General features: G+C 38.8%; 1 protein-coding gene across 1 annotated transcript; it reads left to right on the forward strand.

Annotated features, from left to right (window-relative positions):
- Positions 1 to 13,138: 13,138 nt before the first annotated feature.
- On the forward strand, positions 13,139 to 15,609 carry LOC115950032. Its single transcript, XM_031067284.1, has 2 exons — positions 13,139 to 14,712; positions 14,816 to 15,609. Exons 1-2 carry the CDS (start codon positions 13,139 to 13,141, stop codon positions 15,414 to 15,416), a joined length of 2,175 nt encoding a protein of 724 aa, XP_030923144.1. The 3' UTR covers positions 15,417 to 15,609.
- Positions 15,610 to 20,656: the final 5,047 nt, after the last annotated feature.

The raw sequence follows: 20,656 nt of genomic DNA on the forward strand, positions 1-20,656 counted from the left end.
TTCCGAATATACACCAGCCTGGAGGGAACCTTAACCTGCTGTCCAGCCCTTGGCCATTCGCATATTGGGGCCTAGACATCCTGGGACCATTCCCCAAAGCAGCAGGGAACAAGAGATTTATCCTCGTCGGCACGGATTATTTCACGAAATCGGTCGAAGCTGAGGCGTTGGCGAATATTAGGGACGTTGATGCCAAGAAATTTATTTGGAAAAATATCGTCACTAGATTCAGGATACCTCACACACTGATCTCGGACAACGGCCTCCAGTTTGATAGTAAAGCTTTCAGAAGGTACTGCAGTAAGCTGGGAATTACTAACAGATACTCCACACCAGCTTACCCGCAGGGTAATGGGCAGGCGGAGGCCATCAACAAAACTATTGTGAATGGACTGAAAAAGAGGTTAGATGACGCGAAAAGGAGGTGGGTTGAAGAGTTGGGCCATGTCTTGTGGATATACCACACCACACCCCGCAGGTCCACAGGGGAAACCCCATTTTCAATGACCTATGGGGCCGAGACTGTTATTCCACTGGAGGTAAACTTCCCAACACAAAGGACCACTGCATTCTGTCCTAGTGTCAATAACGGACTTCTGGAAAAAAGCTTAGACCTCATCGAGGAAAGAAGGGAAAGCACAATGGTCCAGCTTGCCCACTATCAGCAAAAGCTCAAGCAAGGTTACGATGCCAAGGTGAAACTGAGGCCCTTGGCGCCTGGGGATCTGGTACTGAGGAAAGTCCTTGGCACTACAAGAAACCCTGCGTGGGGGAAGCTCGGACCAAATTGGGAAGGCCCATATCGTATCACTTCCATAGTCGGCATAGGAGCCTACTTTTTAGAAGATTTGGATGAACATGTAATGTCACGCCCTTGGAATGTAAATAATCTAAAAAGGTACTATTATTAATGAAAGACATAATTCTTAGCGTCACATTATTGTACAGCTACTTGGTCTAAGTGTTAAACAAAACCCAAGTCCTGCCTGGCTTCTCGGACCACAGACTTAGGGGAAATTAACCTCGAAGCATTTTCACTAAGTGTTAAACAGAACTCAAGTCCTGCCTGACTCCTCGGACCACAGACTTGAGGGAAATTAACCTTGAAGCTTTTTCACTAAGTGTTAAACAGAACCCAAGTCCTGCCTGGCTCCTCGGACCACAGACTTGGGGGAAATTAACCTCGAAACTTTTTCACTAAGTGTTCTCCCAAGTCCTGACTGGCTTCTCGGACCACAGACTTGGGGAAAATTAACCTCGAAACATTTTCACTAAGTGTTAAACAGAACCCAAGTCCTGTCTGGCTCCTCAAACCACAGACTTGGGGGAAATTAACCTCGAAACATTTTCACTAAGTGTTAAACAGAACCCAAGTCCTGCCTGGCTCCTCGGACCACAGACTTGGGGGAAATTAACCTCGAAGCATTTTCACTAAGTGTTAAACAGAACCCAAGTCCTACCTAACTCCTCGGACCACAGACTTGGGGGAAATTAACCTCGAAGCTTTTTCACTAAGTGTTAAACAGAACCCAAGTCCTGCCTGGCTCCTCGAACCACAGACTTGGGGGAAATTAACCTCGAAACTTTTTCACTAAGTGTTAAACAGAACCCAAGTCCTGTCTGGCTCCTCGGACCACAGACTTGGGGGAAATTAACCTCGAAACATTTTTCACTAAGTGTTAAACAGAACCCAAGTCCTGCCTGGCTCCTCGGACCACAGACTTGGGGGAAATTAACCTCGAAACTTTTTCACTAAGTGTTAAACAGAACCCAACTCCTGCCTGGCTCCTCGAACCACAGACTTGGGGGAAATTAACCTCAAAGCATTTTCACTTAGTGTTAAACAGAACCCAAGTCCTGCCTGGCTCCTCGGACCACAGACTTGGGGGAAATTAACCTCGAAACTTTTTCACTAAGTATTAAACAGAACCCAAGTCCTGCCTGGCTCCTCGGACCACAGACTTGGGGGAAATTAACCTTGAAACATTTTCACTAAGTGTTAAACAGAACCCAAGTCCTGCCTGGCTCCTCGGACCACAGACTTGGGGGAAATTAACCTCGAAACATTTTTCACTAAGTGTTAAACAGAACCCAAGTCCTGCCTGGCTTCTCGAACCACAGACTTGGGGGAAATTAACCTCGAAGCATTTTCACTTAGTGTTAAACAGAACCCAAGTCTTGCCTGACTCCTCAGACCAGAGACTTGGGGGAAATTAACCTCGAAACTTTTTCACTAAGTGTTAAACAGAACCCAAGTCCTGCCTGGCTCCTCAGACCACAGACTTGGGGGAAATTAACCTCGAAACATTTTTCACTAAGTGTTAAACGAACCCAAGTCCTGCCTGGCTCCTCGGACCACAGACTTGGGGGAAATTAACCTCGAAACTTTTTCACTAAGTGTTAAACAGAACCCAAGTCCTGCCTGGCTCCTCGGACCACAGACTTGGGGGAAATTAACCTCGAAACTTTTTCACTAAGTGTTAAACAGAACCCAAGTCCTGTCTGGCTCCTCGGACCGACCACAGACTTGGGGGAAATTAACCTCGAAGCATTTTCACTTAGTGTTAAAGAGAACCCAAGTCCTGCCTGGCTCCTCGGACCAGAGACTTAGGGGAAATTAACCTCAAAACTTTTTCACTAAGTGTTAAACAGAACCCAAGTCCTGCCTGGCTCCTCGGACCACAGACTTGGGGGAAATTAACCTCGAAACATTTTCTCTAAGTGTTAAACAGAACCCAAGTCCTGCCTGGCTCCTCGGACCACAGACTTGGGGGAAATTAACCTCGAAACATTTCTCACTAAGTGTTAAACAGAACCCAAGAACCACAGACTTGGGGGTCCTGCCTGGCTCCTCGGACCACAGACTTGGGGGAAATTAAGAAATTAACCTCGGCACTAAGTGTTAAACAGAACCCAAGTCCTGCCTGGCTTCTCGAACCACAGACTTGGGGGAAATTAACCTCGAAGCATTTTCACTTAGTGTTAAATAGAACCCAAGTCCTGCCTGGCTCCTCGGACCAAAGACTTGGGGGAAATTAACCTCGAAACTTTTTCACTAAGTGTTAAACAGAACCCAAGTCCTGCCTGGCTCCTCCGACCACAGACTTGGGGGAAATTAACCTCGAAACATTTTTCACTAAGTGTTAAACAGAACCCAAGTCCTGCCTGGCTCCTCGGACCACAGACTTCGGGGAAATTAACCTCGAAGCATTTTTCACTAAGTGTTAAACAGAACCCAAGTCCTGCCTGGCTCCTCGGACCACAGACTTGGGGGAAATTAACCTCGAAACATTTTTCACTAAGTGTTAAACAGAACCCAAGTCCTGCCTGGCTCCTCGGACCATAGACTTCGGGGAAATTAACCTCGAAGCATTTTTCACTAAGTGTTAAACAGAACCCAAGTCCTGCCTGGCTCCTCGGACCACAGACTTGGGGGAAATTAACCTCGAAACTTTTTCACTAAGTGTTAAACAGAACCCAAGTCCTGCCTGGCTCCTCGAACCACAGACTTGGGGGAAATTAACCTCGAAGCATTTTCACTAAGTGTTAAACAGAACCCAAGTCCTGCCTGGCTCCTCGGACCACAGACTTGGGGGAAATTAATCTCGAAACTTTTTCACTAAGTGTTAAACAGAACCCAAGTCCTGCCTGGCTCCTCGGACCACAAACTTGGGGGAAATTAACCTCGAAACTTTTTCACTAAGTGTTAAACAGAACCCAAGTCCTGTCTGGCTCCTCGGACCGACCACAGACTTGGGGGAAATTAACCTCGAAGTATTTTTCACTAAGTGTTAAACAGAACCCAAGTCCTGCCTGGCTTCTCGGACCACAGACTTGGGGGAAATTAACCTCGAATCATTTTTCACTAAGTGTTAAACAGAACCCAAGTCCTGCCTAGCTCCTCGAACCGCAGACTTGGGGGAAATTAACCTCGAAGCATTTTCACTAAGTGTTAAACAGAACCCAAGTCCTGCCTGACTCCTCGGACCACAGACTTGGGGGAAATTAACCTCGAATCAGTTTTATATGATTATCAACTATCATTTTTTACATATTCGTTCATTCACGCTTGGTTTTCAACAGTTAGTGGCAGAATAGACATTCATTCATGATGAAAGCAGGAAAGACAGTAGAACAACATGATTTAAAGGAAAACGACTCCTTTCATTGAAATCCAAAAGCATTGTCTTACAAACATTAACAGAACAAAATATGAAAGGGCAGCTACAAGTAAAATCCTACACTACTACACTACTTTCCTAAGTCTAAACCCTGAGTAGGCTCGGGTTGATCATCTGCTGCCTGGGGTCCCGGAACAGCGTCCTTAGCCTGTGCTGATTGAGAGACTGTCCTCGGGTGACTTGTCCTTTGTGGCTGGTTGCGAATCCTCAGCTTCAGGCATAGGAGAGTCCGAGGCTAAGGCCTTCGTTGGGAGAGGCTCCTCAGGGGCAACCCCATTCGGAATCTCACGAATATCCTCCGGAAAAAATATATTCTCAACTTTCCGGAGATCGGAGTCCGCTGGAACTGCTGCCCGATCCAAGGCTACACCCCAAGACATGGTGATGTAGTCCCTGCATACGGCGGCCACCTCTTCGGTCAGCCTAATCTCAGTGTCCCTGACTCCGTGATCATATGAGGTCGCCACCGCTTTCTCGGCCGCCTCCCTGGCCAAGCGGGCCTCGTCCTTGACCTTTGCAAGCTCGGCCTTGAGATCTGAGACCGCCGCCTTCTCTGTCGCAAGTTTTTCCTCGGACTGGCGGAGCTGTTGGCGCAGATCCTCAACCTGCTTGGTGACGTTCTTGTGTCCGGCCTCGGCTCTCGCGCGAGCCCTCTGCGCCTTCTTCACCTCGCTGCTTAGGCGATCCTTTTCCTGCTTAAGGTCGCCGGTAGCCGTCTCAGCAGCGAGGCGGGACTTAGCCTCATTGTGCAGGTCCTCACGAGCCTTCTTAGCCCACTCGAGGGGCAATGAAAATTTGTTGAATGACCTACGCAAAAAATAGAGACCAAATTAAAAGAGAATGACGATCAAACAAATACGGAATAAGAAAGCTAGATAAGAGAAGTTTTACTTACCATAGCCATGTCTCTCTTCAACGACATGAAAAGGTCTGGTTGCCGAGTAACCCGAAGACCCTCCATATCTCGAGGCAAAAGGAGGGGCTGTTGCAGTGCCTTAGCCAGGAATGACGCCTGTCCTCGTTGGGCTTCCCAAAAAGTTGCGTCCCAAGAGATCGGAGCACCATCCAACTCCAGCCGTGGCAACCAGGTCTGCTGTTCCCTCCGAATAGCAGCCTTGTCTCGCCTGTCAACGGACCTGGTCCTCTTCTCTTTGGGCTCTTTAGTCTCTTTGCCCTTCTTCTGGTGCTTGGCCTTTTCACAGCCAACTTTGCCCTCCTCTAACTCTTTTACAGGCCTTTTTCGCCTCAAATTGGGCATAGGCTGTAGTGTTGCATCCGATGTGGGAGGAAGAGGAGGAGGAGCCTTGGAGGTAGGCTGTTCCTTTGGGGCATCTTTGGAGGACTGCCCCTTGTTTCTGTTGAAAAGGAGGCCCCTGAGACCAGACCTGGGTTTCAGATCCATGCCTTCTTCCTCGATTTCTTGGCTGGTATCAACTTGTGCAATTACCAAACCAAGATTAGGGGCTGCCGAGGCACGGTCTAAGTCTGAATCAGAGTCCGAGAGCTCTACTGGCCTGGCCGACACCTCTCCCTCCTCGACGAAATGGAACTGGTCTATCTGATCTTCCAAAGACGAGTGCGAGGAACCAGCTTCTTCACCTGGGACAACTGCTGCGGGAGGAGCACGCTGAGCAGGCAGCTGGACGGGAGGTAAATCTCTCGAAGCAAGAAATCCTAGTATGGAGACGTCGATGCGTGCTAATCGCGGACTGCCAGCCCTGATTGCTTGACCGGCGTCCACTAGAGCACGAGAAAGGGGCTCATACTCCAAGATCAGAGGTGCAGCCCGCAGTTGCCCGTCTGCACTCACGTAAATTTCAGACCTCAAAAGGAAATTGAGTGCCGGGACGTTGACCAAACTTAGCCGAGGAGTCGTACGCTCCTTGTCTGTAAAACCCAAAGAAAGGGTTACGTTAGTCCGAGGAGGAAAACAAGCAAAATCAAAATTGAAACAAAGAAAAGAAAGATCAAAACTAAGCTCCCTTCCAAGGGATCTAATTCTACGATGTCCCACCTGGTGTTCCTGCCCTGACCGGACAGTGAATACCGTCGTGCCATGGTCCGGAGACGATCAAAAGGTCGTCCTTCAAGCCTTTGTTGAACTTGAGAAGACAGGATATCAACCTCACCTCGACGGACCTGGACTTTAGGTAATATGAGTCGCCGAGGCTATGACATTCATATAGATGAACCACGTCGTGCCACAAAAGGCTGAGGTTCATCTGATCGTTTAAGACGTCTATGCACCCCAGAATTTGGAACATATTCGCGACGCATTGGTGAGGGGCCAACCTATGACTACGCAAATAATCCCTAGTTATCCTCCCCATATGGATGGTCATTCCTCCTTCCACAAAGGCTATCATTGGAATGGGGACCTGCCCCGTCCTCCTCTTGATTAAGATTTCCTCCAAAGAGCAATACTTTAGACCTACTTCCGGCGGAATACGGTACTTAGCCCTGAAGCCTTCCATACCGGCCGGGGAATCTACCATTTTCTCAAGCTTACCCATCCCCCTAATCCTAGGTGACGCGAAGACGATTTACTTAAGGAAAAACGCCGGGAAAGACAACGAAAAGGAAATGGGCACTTATGGGTGAGGAAGTCGCTGGGAATCTTTAAGGGAATGTCTGCGGAGGTTTTGAACGCTTTGAAAGAGAAGGTGCTGGAGTGCTCTGAGTGCTTGAGTGCTTTTCCAAAAAATGGGAGGAAGTTCCTTTGAAAATCTTATATATCTGGGAGAAGCTGAACGGACTTACTCTCGCCCAGAGAAATGGAGAGAATATCAGCCGTTGATCTGGCGCCCCACCATTGGATCGAAAGGATATGAAGCCGCTAAGCGCAATAATTAGCGCCTCGTGGGTTGCAAAATGCCCTTAGCAGTAATGAGGCACGTGGGGAACATGCCTCCGTACGGGTGAAGCAGGAACCTGCAATAAATGACCCTGTGAGTGTCAAAATCCCGCCTTTTCTCCTCGGCTAAGAGGGAAAGAACCGAAATTTTGAGGGGCTATTGTAAGGGTAAAATTCCCAAGTCAAACAACGGGCCTTGGGCCCTATACAGAGTCCAACTACGACCAAAGGGAAAATGGGCCGCCAAAGCAACTGCCAGCCTAACCCTAATAAGTCCAAACTTATTTAAAGGAGACATCTGAGGAGGAGTGTCTCCTCGGACGCGCCAAATATGAGCCCAACATGCACCCTATCCATAATAAGGAATCATTCCAAACAAATATTGGTTATAAGGATAAGCCTCACAAAGTAAGGAGAAGAACAAAAGCATAGGATGTCCAGGGAGAGACCACAACTGCCGCATTAAATGCAAGGAAGCTACTTTTCCAGCCGCATTAATGTGAAGAAGACAGACGAACAGTGTTACATTGGCCAATGCAACTCACAGAAAGATAAGGTGGATATCCGATGGGATAGACACTCAAGTGAAGGTCCAGATGGTTAACAAGTGTACGGCTCTTATCAATTTAATGAGGCTATATAAGAGAAGGGAATCCCCATGAAGAAAGGATAGAAAATTGGAAAACAAAAAGGAGATAGGAAGAAATAGCAAGGCAATAGTCTTTGATCAGAACCAGAGGTGCACCCATATGTTTCCTCGGACTAAGTATCCTGTGGACATTAAGGAGATATTCTTACGTTCAAACTGCTGCATGACATGCAATTAACTAACGCTCACTTCGTCTAGCCCTAGTTCTGTAACCCGCTCTCTACAAATTCATTGTCTAAGGTCCTTTGGGCCAGAACCACCTACTTTTAGGCCTGGGCCCCAAAGACAGACCTTACATATATAATATATTATATATATATATTAAATTAGTATTAATAGGAGGAACTGAGGAAATGCTGCTTTACTGCTGGTTTTTTTTTTTTAATTATTAAATATATAATATATATTTAAATAAATAAATATATATATATATATATATATATATAAGTGCCCTACAATTGATTTTAAAAAAATTATTAAATATAAAATATATTTTAAATATATATTAAATATGGGTGAGTCGGGTCGGGTTTGGTGGGTTTGTAATTTTATGACCCAAACCCAACCCGACCCGCCATTAAAAAAAATTTTGTAACCCAACCCAACCCACCAAGCCTTAAAAACCGACCCAACCCGGTGGGTCGGGTTGGGTTAGGTCGGGTTTGGTGGGTCGGTGGGTTTTCTGCACACCTCTAAGGCATTGAATTTTTTTTTTTTTTAACGCAAGTGAGGTTTTGAACCCAAGATCTCTTACAAGTTGATTAGAGCTCATTTTTTATTTTTTATAATTTGATAATTACCAGGATGTGGATTTGAATTTTGCTTCTCCTAATAAAGTATAAGAACACTAGCATAAGTTGTGCTATCTCATATGCCATTTCAAGAGTAATTCTACAGTACCCCCCAAAAATAGGGGGGTACGGTACCTACTAATAGGTAACCTGCTACATCAAATTACTTTTTTCTTACATTTGACGATTCCATCCTCACATTGTGCAGTTCCAACATCACATGTGACTAAGTTCTTTTCTCACATTTGGTGGTTCCCTTACTTTTTTCTCAAATTTGATAGTTTCATCATCACATTATGCAGTTCTAACATCACATGTGATAGTTCTTTTCTCACATTTGGTGGTTCCTTTACCTTTTTTTTCTCACATTTGACGATTTCATCCTCTCATTGTGTGGTTCCAACATCACATATGACAGTTCTTTTGTCACATTGGGTGGTTCTTTTACTTTTTTCTCACACTTGACGGTTCCATCCTCAGATTGTGCAGTTCCAACATCACATGTGACAGTTCTTTTCTCACATTTGGTGGTTCCCTTACTTTTTTCTCACATTTGACGGTTCCATCCTCACATTGTGCAGTTCCAACATCACATGTGACAGTATTTTTCTCACATTTGGTGGTTCCCTTAACTTTTTTCTCACATTTGATGGTTCCATCCTCACATTGTGCGGTTCCAACATCACATATGACAATTTTTTTGTCACATTGGGTGGTTCCCGTACTTTTTTCTCACACTTGATGGTTCTATCCTTATATTGTGTAGTTCCAACATCACATGTGACAGTTCTTTTCTCACATTTGGTGGTTCCTTTACTTTTTTCTCACATTTGACGGTTCTATCCTCACGTTGTGCAGTTCCAACATCACATGTGACAGTGTTTTTCTCATATTTTGTGGTCCCCTTACTCTTTTTTCCTCACATTTGAAGGTTCCATTTTTACATTGTGCAGTTCCAACATCACATGTGTCAGTTCTTTTGTCAAATTGGGTGTTTCCCTTACTTTTTTCTCATGCTTGACAGTTTCATCCTCACATTGTGTAGTTCCAATATCACATGTGACAGTTCTTTTCTCATATTTGGTGGTTCCTTTACTTTTTTATCACATTTAACGGTTTTATCTTCACATTGTGCAGTTTTAACATCATATGTGACAGTTCTTTTCTCACATTTGACGGTTCTATTCTCATATTATGCAATTCCAACGTCACACATGTCAGTTCTTTTGTCACATTTGGTGGTTCCCTTATTTTTTTCCTCACATTTGACGGTTCCATCCTTATATTGTGCAGTTCCAACATCACATGTGTCAGTTTTTTTGTCACATTTGGTGGTTCCCTTACTTTTTTTTTCTTATATTTGATGGTTCTATTATCACATTGTGTAATTCTAATATCACATTTGACAGTTCTTTTGTCACATATAGTGGTTCATTTATTTTTTTTCTCAAATTTGATGGTTCCATTGTTATATTAAGCAGTACCAACATCGCATCTAATCTATTTTTGTCACATGTGAAAATTCTTTTGTCACATTCTGTGGTTCCCTTACTTATTTCTCACATTTGATGGTTTCATCCTCACATTGTGCAATTCCAATATCACATGTGACAGTTATTTTCTCATATTTTTTTGTTCTCTTACTTTTTTTTCTCACATTTGATGGTTCCATCTGATAGGCCAAAAACGAATTGACCCCCTTGTAATTAATTAATTGATTAATTAGCTAAGTTTATTAATTAATCAAATTAACATGCAAAGCGCGTGATAGCATAAATAAATCACCAAACAACTAAATATTTAGCGGAAAATAAATGACATGGTGATTTATTTACGAATGGGAAAAACCTACGCGGCAAAAATTCCACCGGGTGATTTTTAGGTTATCACTCCCGAAACTCCACTATTATCACAACAAGCGGTTATAAGTAAAGGAATCTCAAGTACCTTACCAACCTACAGTTGAACCCTTACCCCAATACCTAATTGGACTTGTTCTGTAGTGACAGTTCCCCTTTTGATGCACGGCTCCCAAGTACACGATTAATTAATTGCGCAAATTCTAATACGCGACTTCAATCACCAACTAAGAAGGTTGTTGGTTGCAAAGTTCTTCAGTTCATCCACACGATGAAGATCAAGAAGATACTTTGTCACAAAACCCTACGGTGCACATACACAGTAACTTCTTCAAGAGAAAGAGATGAACTAGGGTAAGAACTTCGTCTCCGGTCACAATTTGCTTGAACAGAATTTGCTCAATACTTGTGCAACTTGTGAATTGTTTGACGACCCTTAAAACAATCCTTTTATATGTCTAGGGTTAGGAGAAAAGAAAGCCCAAATACACATTCACGGATCCCAAAAAAATCATATCAAAATTCTGAAATTTTTAAACCTCGACAAATAGGAGGTGTCGAGCACACGGGCTGAAACACCTTTCTTAAGCTTGATAGATACAGCTGTCGAACCAGCTATCAAGTTTTAATGAATTTGCACTTCTCAGTTTGTTTCTTGAACAAACTTGATGATTTCAACACTTGATCTTGAACCCTTATTTCTTGAAGTATTAAAAACATCCTAAATCTACCCAATTACAAGTAAAATGCATTTTGTCAAAGGATAAGTCAATTACATAAAATCATGACATATGTTCTTAACATATGAAACACATATGTCCTAACATCATCCTCACATTATGCAATTCCAACATCACATGTGACAGTTCTTTTCTCACATTTGGTGGTTCCCTTACTTTTTTCTCACATTTGATGGTTCCATTGTCACATTAAATAGTACTAACATCGCATCTGACTCTATTTTTGTCACATTCAGTGGTACCCTATTTTTTTATTCTCAAATTGGACCGTTCCATTATTACATTGGGCAGTACCCACATTACTCCTGACCATACTTTTGTCACATTCAGTGGTACCCTATTTTTTTCCTTACAATTGACAGTTTAATCGTCACAGTAAGCACTACCAATATCACATCTGACCATAATTTTACATTTAGGCTATCACTGAGGTCACTTTTGTACTCCTACTTTTAACACTTGTGTAGCGCATTGCTACTTATTTTTTAACGTTATATTATTCTCTCTCTTCTCTATAGCTCTGGTTCTGCTTTTTGCAAATTATATATGACTTTAGCATGCAAGAAAGCTTGATTTCCAAGTGGAGAGTAAACTCTATCAAATAGAAATTAGGCCCCAATGAGCCCATTTTTTATCACTTAATTTATTCTTGTCATTTTAGAAGAAGGGTGACAAATTCTTGATGAGAACCATACGATGCAAACCATATCATATAACAACTCTACACAAGTTTGCTGGTGCAATTTAAACAATATATACATATATAAATTGCACATTTCACTTGCATATATGGTGAAAACATGTAACTTTTGTCTGTATGGAACCTGCACAATTTCATTCTATCAAGCTGTTAAAGAATTGATCATATGGAATAAATGTATCTTCTACAACTATTAGAATTGGAAGTTCCACAATGAAGATGCAATATTCCCTTTTCAAAAGGAATTCAATCATTAGATAAGAACGACCAGATTCTCTTTCTGCATAAAACAATTATCCGAGGCCTAACTAGTACTCCAGCCAACAGCACTCCATAGTTTATGCTTCTTCAATTTTCTCCTTCTCATAGCTCCACTTGTATTACCAAAAATCAAGCATGTTTGAAAAATGAAAAATAAAAAACTAATAAATAAATAAATAAATAAACAAAACAAAATTATATAATGAAAATAAATCATTATAAATTTTTTAAAAATTTTGTCATGAATATAATTTACCTATCTTTATTTATGAATTAAGTGATAATTTACCGATCTTTATTTCAAGATGACTGATAGTTTGAACTATGTCGCACGGACACGCCATTTTTGGCGTCGTGTCCGCGTTCGACACGTGTCGGACACCGGAACGGGGACGACGCGCCAGTTTCCGGTGTCCGGCGGTGTCCCTTTTTTTTTTTTTTTTTTTTCGCTTCTCCGACACGGCTTCGACACGGCGCCGATGCGGTTCCGACGCGTCGACACGCCAAGCAGTAAAAAAAAAAAAAAAAAAAGGAAAAAAGCACAGATTTTGACAGATGGACTTACCATTACCGTTGATCTGTGACAACCCTAAAACCATAAAACATTTTTAGAATCTGAAAATTGGAAGTTCAAACCACAAAACTCAAGTTCTTCACTTCTTCTCTGTTGCTGAAACCCACTTCGCTGCCGCTGCTGTCTGCTCTTCGCCGGAGTTAGCTCGTGCCGATCGGCGAGCTCTGACGTCGACGGCGTTCCATCCGTCCCTTCCGATCTCCATCTCTCTCGGCGCGGACAACAGGTCCGATTCACCTCTTCTCTGTTCTCTCTGCTTTTTTTTTTTTTTTCATTCTTTCTTTCAAGTGTTAATTTTAGCGTGGGTGGGTGTAATGTTTACTGTTAAGCACTTTTATATATATAACGTGTTTTGTCTGATTTTTTTTTTTTTTTTTTTTTTTACTGCTGCTGTGGTGGTGCCGTGACCTGTGTCTTTTTTTTTTCTTTTTTTTTTTTAGTTATAACTTATTATTTATAAATTTGTTTTTGTGCCCTGCTATAGTTTTATTTATTTATTGAAGTTAAATATTGTAGGTGAATTATTAAAATGAATCCTGAAAAAGAAAGTGAGAATGAGAAATCATCTTCTGAGAATGCTGCTCCTCTATGGAAATATGTTACTAGATTAGAAAAAGCAAGTGTTGGTGGTGGGAATGTTTCTTTTAGATGTAACTATTGTGAAAAAATTTTTAAGGGGTCTTATTCAAGGGTGAAGGCACACTTGTTAAAATTGCCTAAGTTTGGAATACAAGCATGTGCCAAGGTTGGAGATGAGTATCAAAATGAAATGCAGAAATTAGAAGATGCATTTGAGGAATCTTCGCGTAGATTGAAGAAGCCTAAGTTAGTGTCTTTACCAACTGATTCTCCTACTAGTCCTAATTTGGATAGTAGGGAGAGTAGTACAGCTACAAGTCATCCATTTTTCCAAAAAAAAAAAGGGGTTGGGATTGGGAATTCTCCTTTGGAGAGGGCTTTTAACAATCAATGTCGAGAGCAATTAGATTGTCTTATTGCTAGGACATTTTACTCTGCTGGCTTACCCTTTCACTTTGCTAAGAACCCGTATTGGATTGAGATGATCAAGTTTGCAGCTAATAATAATTTAGCGGGCTATGTTCCTCCGGGTTACAATAAATTAAGAACAACTTTGTTGCAAAAAGAGAAGGCACATATTGAGAAGTTGTTGAGGGCAATTAAAGACACTTGGAAAGAAAAGGGTTTAAGCATTGTAAGTGATGGGTGGACAGATGTACAAAAAAGGCCACTTATCAATTTTATGGCTACATCACAGAAAGGGCCAATTTTTATCAAATCCATTGATGGTACCAAAGAGTACAAAGACAAGCACTTCATTGCTGACTTGTTTTTAAAGGTTGTTGGTGAGGTTGGGCCTCAACATGTTGTCCAAATTATTACTGATAATGCGTCTGTTATGAAGGCTGCAGGATCTATTGTTGAAGCTGAATATCCTCATATATTTTGGTCACCTTGTGTTGTGCATACTCTCAATTTGGCTTTGAAGAATATATGTGCACCTAAGTACTCTTTGCAGAATGAGGATGCATATAATGAATGTAACTGGATTGCACAAGTTTCAGATGAGGCAACTTTCATTCGTATTTTCATCACAAATCATTCTATGAGATTAGCAATTTTTAATTCATATTCTCCTTTGAAGTTACTTGCTGTTGCTGAAACACGATTTGCTTCAATAATTATCATGCTTAAAAGATTGTTTCAAGTAAAACAAAATCTTCGAAATATGGTTGTTAGTGAGGAATGGATGTCATATAGAGAAGATGATGTAGGAAAAGCTCAAACTGTGAGGGATTATATTTTGAATGATTTGTGGTGGGACAAGGTTGAATACATTCTAAGATTCACAGAACCTATTTATGAGATGCTTCGAGTGGCTGACACGGATGCACCTATTCTCCATAAGGTGTATGAAATGTGGGATTCCATGATAGAAAATGTGAAGAAAGAAATATACCAACATGAAGGCAAGGAAGACTATGAGGAGTCTCCATTCTATGATGTGGTACACAATATACTTATTGAACGGTGGACTAAAAATTGCACACCACTTCATTGCCTAGCCCACTCCTTGAATCCAAAGTAATTTTTCTATCTCTTTAATCTTTTCGTTTATATTCTTTAGGTATTTCCAAATAAATAAACTAAACTCATTAGTTGTACTTGTTTATTTGTTTTTAACTAGGTATTATACTATTAAATGGATTGAGGAAGTTAGAGGCCGTGTTGCACCACATAAGGATGCTGAAATTTCAGTGGAGAGAAACAAGTGTCTCAAAAGGATCTTTCCTGATCCTGATGATAGGCAAAAAGTTAATGTGGAGTTTGGTTTGTTTAACTCATTACAGGTTTATGATGAGGATAACATGGAGGATAGGTGGAACTACAATCCAATGCTTTGGTGGTCAACTTATGGGTCTACTTTACCAATACTTCAAACTTTAGCTCTAAAACTTCTTGAACAGCCTTGCTCATCATCATGTGCTGAGAGGAATTGGAGTACCTATGGCTTCATCCATTCTATGAGGAGGAATAGAATTACTCCTAAACGTGCTGAAGATTTAGTGTTTGTTCATTCTAATCTTCGACTTCTTTCAAGGAGGAGGCCCGAGTACAATAGTGGAGAATCTAAGAAGTGGGACATTGGTGGAGATAATTGGGATGAGCCATTTGGAGGACCTGGGTTGCTTGAGGTTGCTTATCTCACACTAGATGAGCCAGAGATGGAGACAAGTATTGTTGAGAATAATGATTATGTTGATGATGATGATGTTGTTGTTCTTTGATAATCTTGTAGTTTAAAACTTGTTATCTTTTTATGTTTTTAGTTTGATGTTGAACTTGTTATCCTTTTATGTTTTTAGTTTGATGTTGAACTTATTATCCTTTTATGTTTTTAGTTTGATGTTGAACTTGTTATCCTTTTATGGTTTGTACTTTAAACATTTTATGTGTATTATTGTACTACTTTGGGTGTTAGTTTACTTATTTGTAGTTCTACATAATTTGAATTCTAGATATAAATGTATTTTATGTCTAAAAATATTAAAAAATGTGTCTAAATATAAAATTTAATTAATTATTTAACCGCCGTGTCGCCGCCGTGTCGTGTCCTTATTTTTCAAAAATTGCCGTATCCCCGTGTCCGTGTCCGTGTCGTGTCCGTGTCCGTGTCCGTGTCCGTGCAACTTAGAGTTTGAATAGATGCAATTCAATGAAAAGATGTCTTTAAGTTCCAAAAATCAATATTTATCAATCCCAACCCCAAAAAAGATTTAGATAAGCAGATTATCATAGTTTCTTCTATTCCCACCCTTTATCTCTATCGTAGTAAGTTGCATAAGAACACTAATGAAATTTGAAAACATTATCTGAAGTACCCAATTGAAGCACGATGAGTGTTTGATCCTATCAAATTGAGAGAGAGAGACTAGAGAGAGAGCAGTGATCGGTTGAAATCAAGGATTTCACAGCTTGCATTAATTAGGGTTTTGTCTTTTTGATCCTTACCTTTTACAAATCTATTTTGATCTAAGAAAAGAGAGAACAAACATTCAGATTCCAATAGGAGATTCGCCCAGGATATTGATTTGAAAGCAAGAGAGCAATTTGAAAGAAAGAACAAAAGAGAAAAAAAAATAGTCCCTTTGATTTTTCTATGAACGCAAAACGAGAGAGAGAGAACGCAAGAGAGAAGTCCGAAGGGAGCTACCATTTTTTTCTTCCACATGTTTTTAATTTTATGCGTTACCTGCTTGACCGGTAACTGGTATTACATTATGAATAAATAAATGATCAGGATTAAAACAAATAAAATCAACGATCAAGATTTATGGGGGTATGGTACCCACCAAAAAAAACAGTGAGAACCGTAGAATGAGCCACCATTTCAATATGTCAAAATCTATTTTATCTATTTTAACACATTATTTTACAATTATATCATATATTTTATTTTATAATTCCATTACATTAAAATAATATAAATCATCCCTATTCAAAATTTATTCCACTTTATCCTCTTTTCCATACTTTTGAACCCACAACCCTTAAACACAAATCCACCCATAACCACCAGCCACTGTAACCACAACACAAATCCACCAAAATCCAACCAACTACACAACGAAATGGTCAAAACAATCTCAAAAACCAACCAAAATCACACCAAAAATAATAACCAATATCACAAAAAAAAAAAAAAAAAAAAAACAACCAAAATTTACCAAAACCCACACTAGACCACAACCCAAACACCACTATGAGAGACCAGGGTTTTTGGGTGCTCTCAATCAAAAGAGATAGGCATTGGGAAAATTAGGGTGCTCTCAAAAAAGATATTTGGGTATTTTTTAAGGCACCTCTCTTTTTGGGTAAGTGGTGTGGAGTTGCCATTTATTTTTTATACAAAAAAATAAGAAAAAATTAAATACAAATTTACATGACTGAATTGTTTCATTCTCATTGATTGAATAAAAAAATACATATTTGATAAATTCAGTATTACATGGCTTTGGGTCCTAGTTATAAACTATCAAAAATACATGACTTTTTGTTCTAGTTACAATCTACCCAAAATAAAAGTAAAGATAAAGCCTAGGTCTACCTATCCAAAGACACTAAATTTGGAGACTAAGTTACGGAATAGGAAGGTGTTGACACCCATTCCGCCCAGACAGAGTCTGGTCTTCTGAACTCTCATGACCAATGTACCCTTTTATGCATGCTATGAATGATATGTTGTACACATAAAAAACTAAATCACATAAGTCTAATTATGAATGCATCCTCTTCTTTGTTAAAAAAATCAGATCTGTGTTGTGATAAAAAAAAAATTTTTGATTTGGTTTAGATAAATTAGATTTGTTTTTGTATATATATAAAAAAAAAAAATTTGGCAAAGAAAAGTCAAATCTGTGTTTATTAAATAAAACAAAGTCTTTTGGTTTTAAAAAAATATCAAATCTGTTTTTGAGAACTAAAAAAATTGGTTTTTGGTTTGTATTAAAAAGAATCAGATCTGTTTTATAACAAAAAAAATTAGATTTGTATATAGGAAAAATCATATCTGTTTTTCTTTTATGAAAAAAAATAAGAAAAAGATTTTTTAGAAGAGGACTATATTCATGAAATAAACCTACACTGCATGCATCAAACAAAACAAACAAAACTACTCATGACTTTTTTTATTTCAAAATTTGCTTTGTTAAAAAAAATAAGATCTATATCTAAAGAAGATATAGATAAGCTTTTTGGATTTAAAAAAATTCATATTTGTATCTAAGGAAGATACAAAATCTGTCTTTATTTTAAAAAAATTCAGATTTGCATCTACTGAAGATGCAAATAAGTTTTTGATTTTGAAAAATTCAGATCTACATCTAATGAAGATGCAAATCAGATTTTGATTGAGAAAAATTTAGATCTGTATCTAATGAAGATGCAAATCAGTTTTTTGATTTGAGAAAAGATATGATCACAAGCAAATTTTTGAAATAAAAAATAGATCTTAACAATAAAAACATCATAAACACATTCTAATAAAGAAAATGTCGACAACATATGAGATGAGCATTACAAAATCAAAACTAAACACATATTTATTCATGCATCATAAAATTAAAAGAGATAGAAGAAGAAGAAGTAAAGAAAAGCTACCTCTTGCATGGACATACTCTTTTTCTCAAGAGAATATTTTAGGGTTCAAAGAAATTTATGCAATTGTCTTTGAAACCTAAAAATCCTTGCTTACCAAAAAAAAAAAAAAAAAAAAAAATCTTAAGACTAAAGCCTCCAAAACCTCTTTAACATAAGAGAGAGAATATCAGAAAGGAGAGTCAGAAAGAGAGGAAATCTGAGAGCGTAAAAAGTATGCTAAATGTTGAGATCCAGTCTCTATTTATAGAGGCTGGGAGACTTGAAAAAATAGCTTAGACGATCAGAATAAGAACTGAGACACGTCCTTGTCACTAAAAAATCAAAAAATGATGTATTTTAACATCACCCGAATGCCATCGGGCCAAAACCCTAATGTGTGCCATTCAACACTTTGAAAGTGTCGTTCGGCACTCCAAAAGTGCTGAATGGCACTTTTTGGTGCCAATCCCGCTTTCAAGTTTAGGTGCGTTTTAGACTCCTTTTTTTTTTGGTTTTTTGAATCGAGACTTGCACATAGACGCGCTTTTAATCCGTATTCTAAATTTTAAACTCTTTTCTAGATAATTCAGGCATTTTCATCAAAAATTATCTTATAGATAAATACTCTAAAATAGATCTTGATAAAGTCTAGATTATCCACAATTTTATCGTTATCCAATTACCCCTTTATTCTCATGCAAGCAATCCTATTTTTGATACTAACTATCAACCAATCACAAAATTATTTAATTATTTAAGCAATCAAAATTAATTTAAATTAATCATACGTGGTCGACTCTACTTAGACACAATGCATGCTGACCGTGCAAACTTGATCATGTGATATCTTTCAATCCGACAGTTCAATTTGGAAACCAGGAATACCATCAGGACTGTTAGAACTTCAAGATCATTTTTATGATATGCAATGAACAAATTAATACATGTAATGCAATCATGAATTTTGGGTACATGAAGGGTCATTCTAATCATCTTCCTTGATTAAATCATCGATGCAAAATCGAGTGTCTACATCGGCTTTGATTAAATCATGGGTGCAAAATCGAGTGTCTACATCGGCGCCCCTCTTTTGGGATTATATGGAGTCACCACTTATTTTATAAGAAAAATAAAAGAACTATACAAAAGAGTACAAAATATCTAAATAATACAAATTTTCATTAATTTGAATGAATATAATTTGATGAAAAGAACTATATATAGCTTTATTTTATAGCTTACAATCTAATATTAAAAAATTACAAAACTTTGTTTCCTAGTTACAATCTATCAAAAGAAAAGATAAAGCATTACTCTATGAACCAAAATCTATGGTACGGGAGTTAGATTATAGAATGGGAAGGCGTTAAACATCCATTCTGCTCAGACAGAGTCTGATCTTTTAGACTCTAATTGATCATCAAGTACCCATAAGCAAAATGTGAATAAGATGCGACAAATGCCATGTCAAATTCTAGATCTAGGGCTAAAATACTATTTAAGAATCTTAAATCTGCAATCTTATTTTGTATGAAAAAGGTTTGATGAGATGGCATCCATTCTGCTCAGACAGAGATCTTTTAGACTCTAATTGATCATCAAGTACCATATGCAAAATGTGAATAAGATGCGACAAATGCCATGTCAAATTCTAATTCTAGGGCTAAAATACTATTTAAGAATCTTAAATCTGCAATCTTATTTTGTATGAAAAAGGTTTGATGAGATTGCTTGACTAAAAGTTTAGATCTGAGTTTCCATGGTGGAAAGAATGAGTTTTTAATAAAAATTCAGATAAGGTTTTATTTTTATAAATATAAGAGAAAACAAATTTTTTTATGAAAATGTAAATTTTTTATGAAAAATAAAGATTTGGTTTTGTTTTAAAAAATACAAATTTGGTTTTTGTTTTGAAAAATATAGACAAGATTTTTATGAAAAATACAGATCTGGTTTTTGTTTTGAAAAATACAAATCTAACTTTTAAAAGTAGAAAAGAATGAAATTTTTGTGATAGATTTTCTTGCAGATCTAAAATCTTAAGAGAAATTTAACCCAAGATCTATGCATGATAATCAATTAACACAGTAAAATCCAAACTGATCATGTGGAATTTTCTTAAAAGGGAAAGCATGCAATAAACATACCAAGAACACAATTTTTAAACAATGAAAGGAATAAACACATGTACATGAAAGATATAGTGGAAGTAAAAGCATGCTTATAAACAACAAGATAAAAACATGCCTGTATGAATGTATTCTACAAGAGGGGATTATTTTAGAATTCAAAGAGAATGAATCTTTCTAGAGCTTCCATAATTTCTTTAATGTAGGGGAAGAGAGGGGTGCTGAATTTTGGGTTTCCTCCTCTATTTATAGAGGTGCAT

This window comes from Quercus lobata, chromosome 6 (assembly GCF_001633185.2).
Source record: "Quercus lobata isolate SW786 chromosome 6, ValleyOak3.0 Primary Assembly, whole genome shotgun sequence".
NCBI lineage: Eukaryota > Viridiplantae > Streptophyta > Magnoliopsida > Fagales > Fagaceae > Quercus > Quercus lobata.

Bases quoted from the DNA above. Each gene is read 5' to 3' on its own strand.
- LOC115950032 (XM_031067284.1), top strand. From the start codon at position 13,139: ATGAATCCTGAAAAAGAAAGTGAGAATGAGAAATCATCTTCTGAGAAT. The intron at 14,713-14,815 runs GTAATTTTTCTA...GTTTTTAACTAG, and splicing joins GCCCACTCCTTGAATCCAAA to GTATTATACTATTAAATGGA.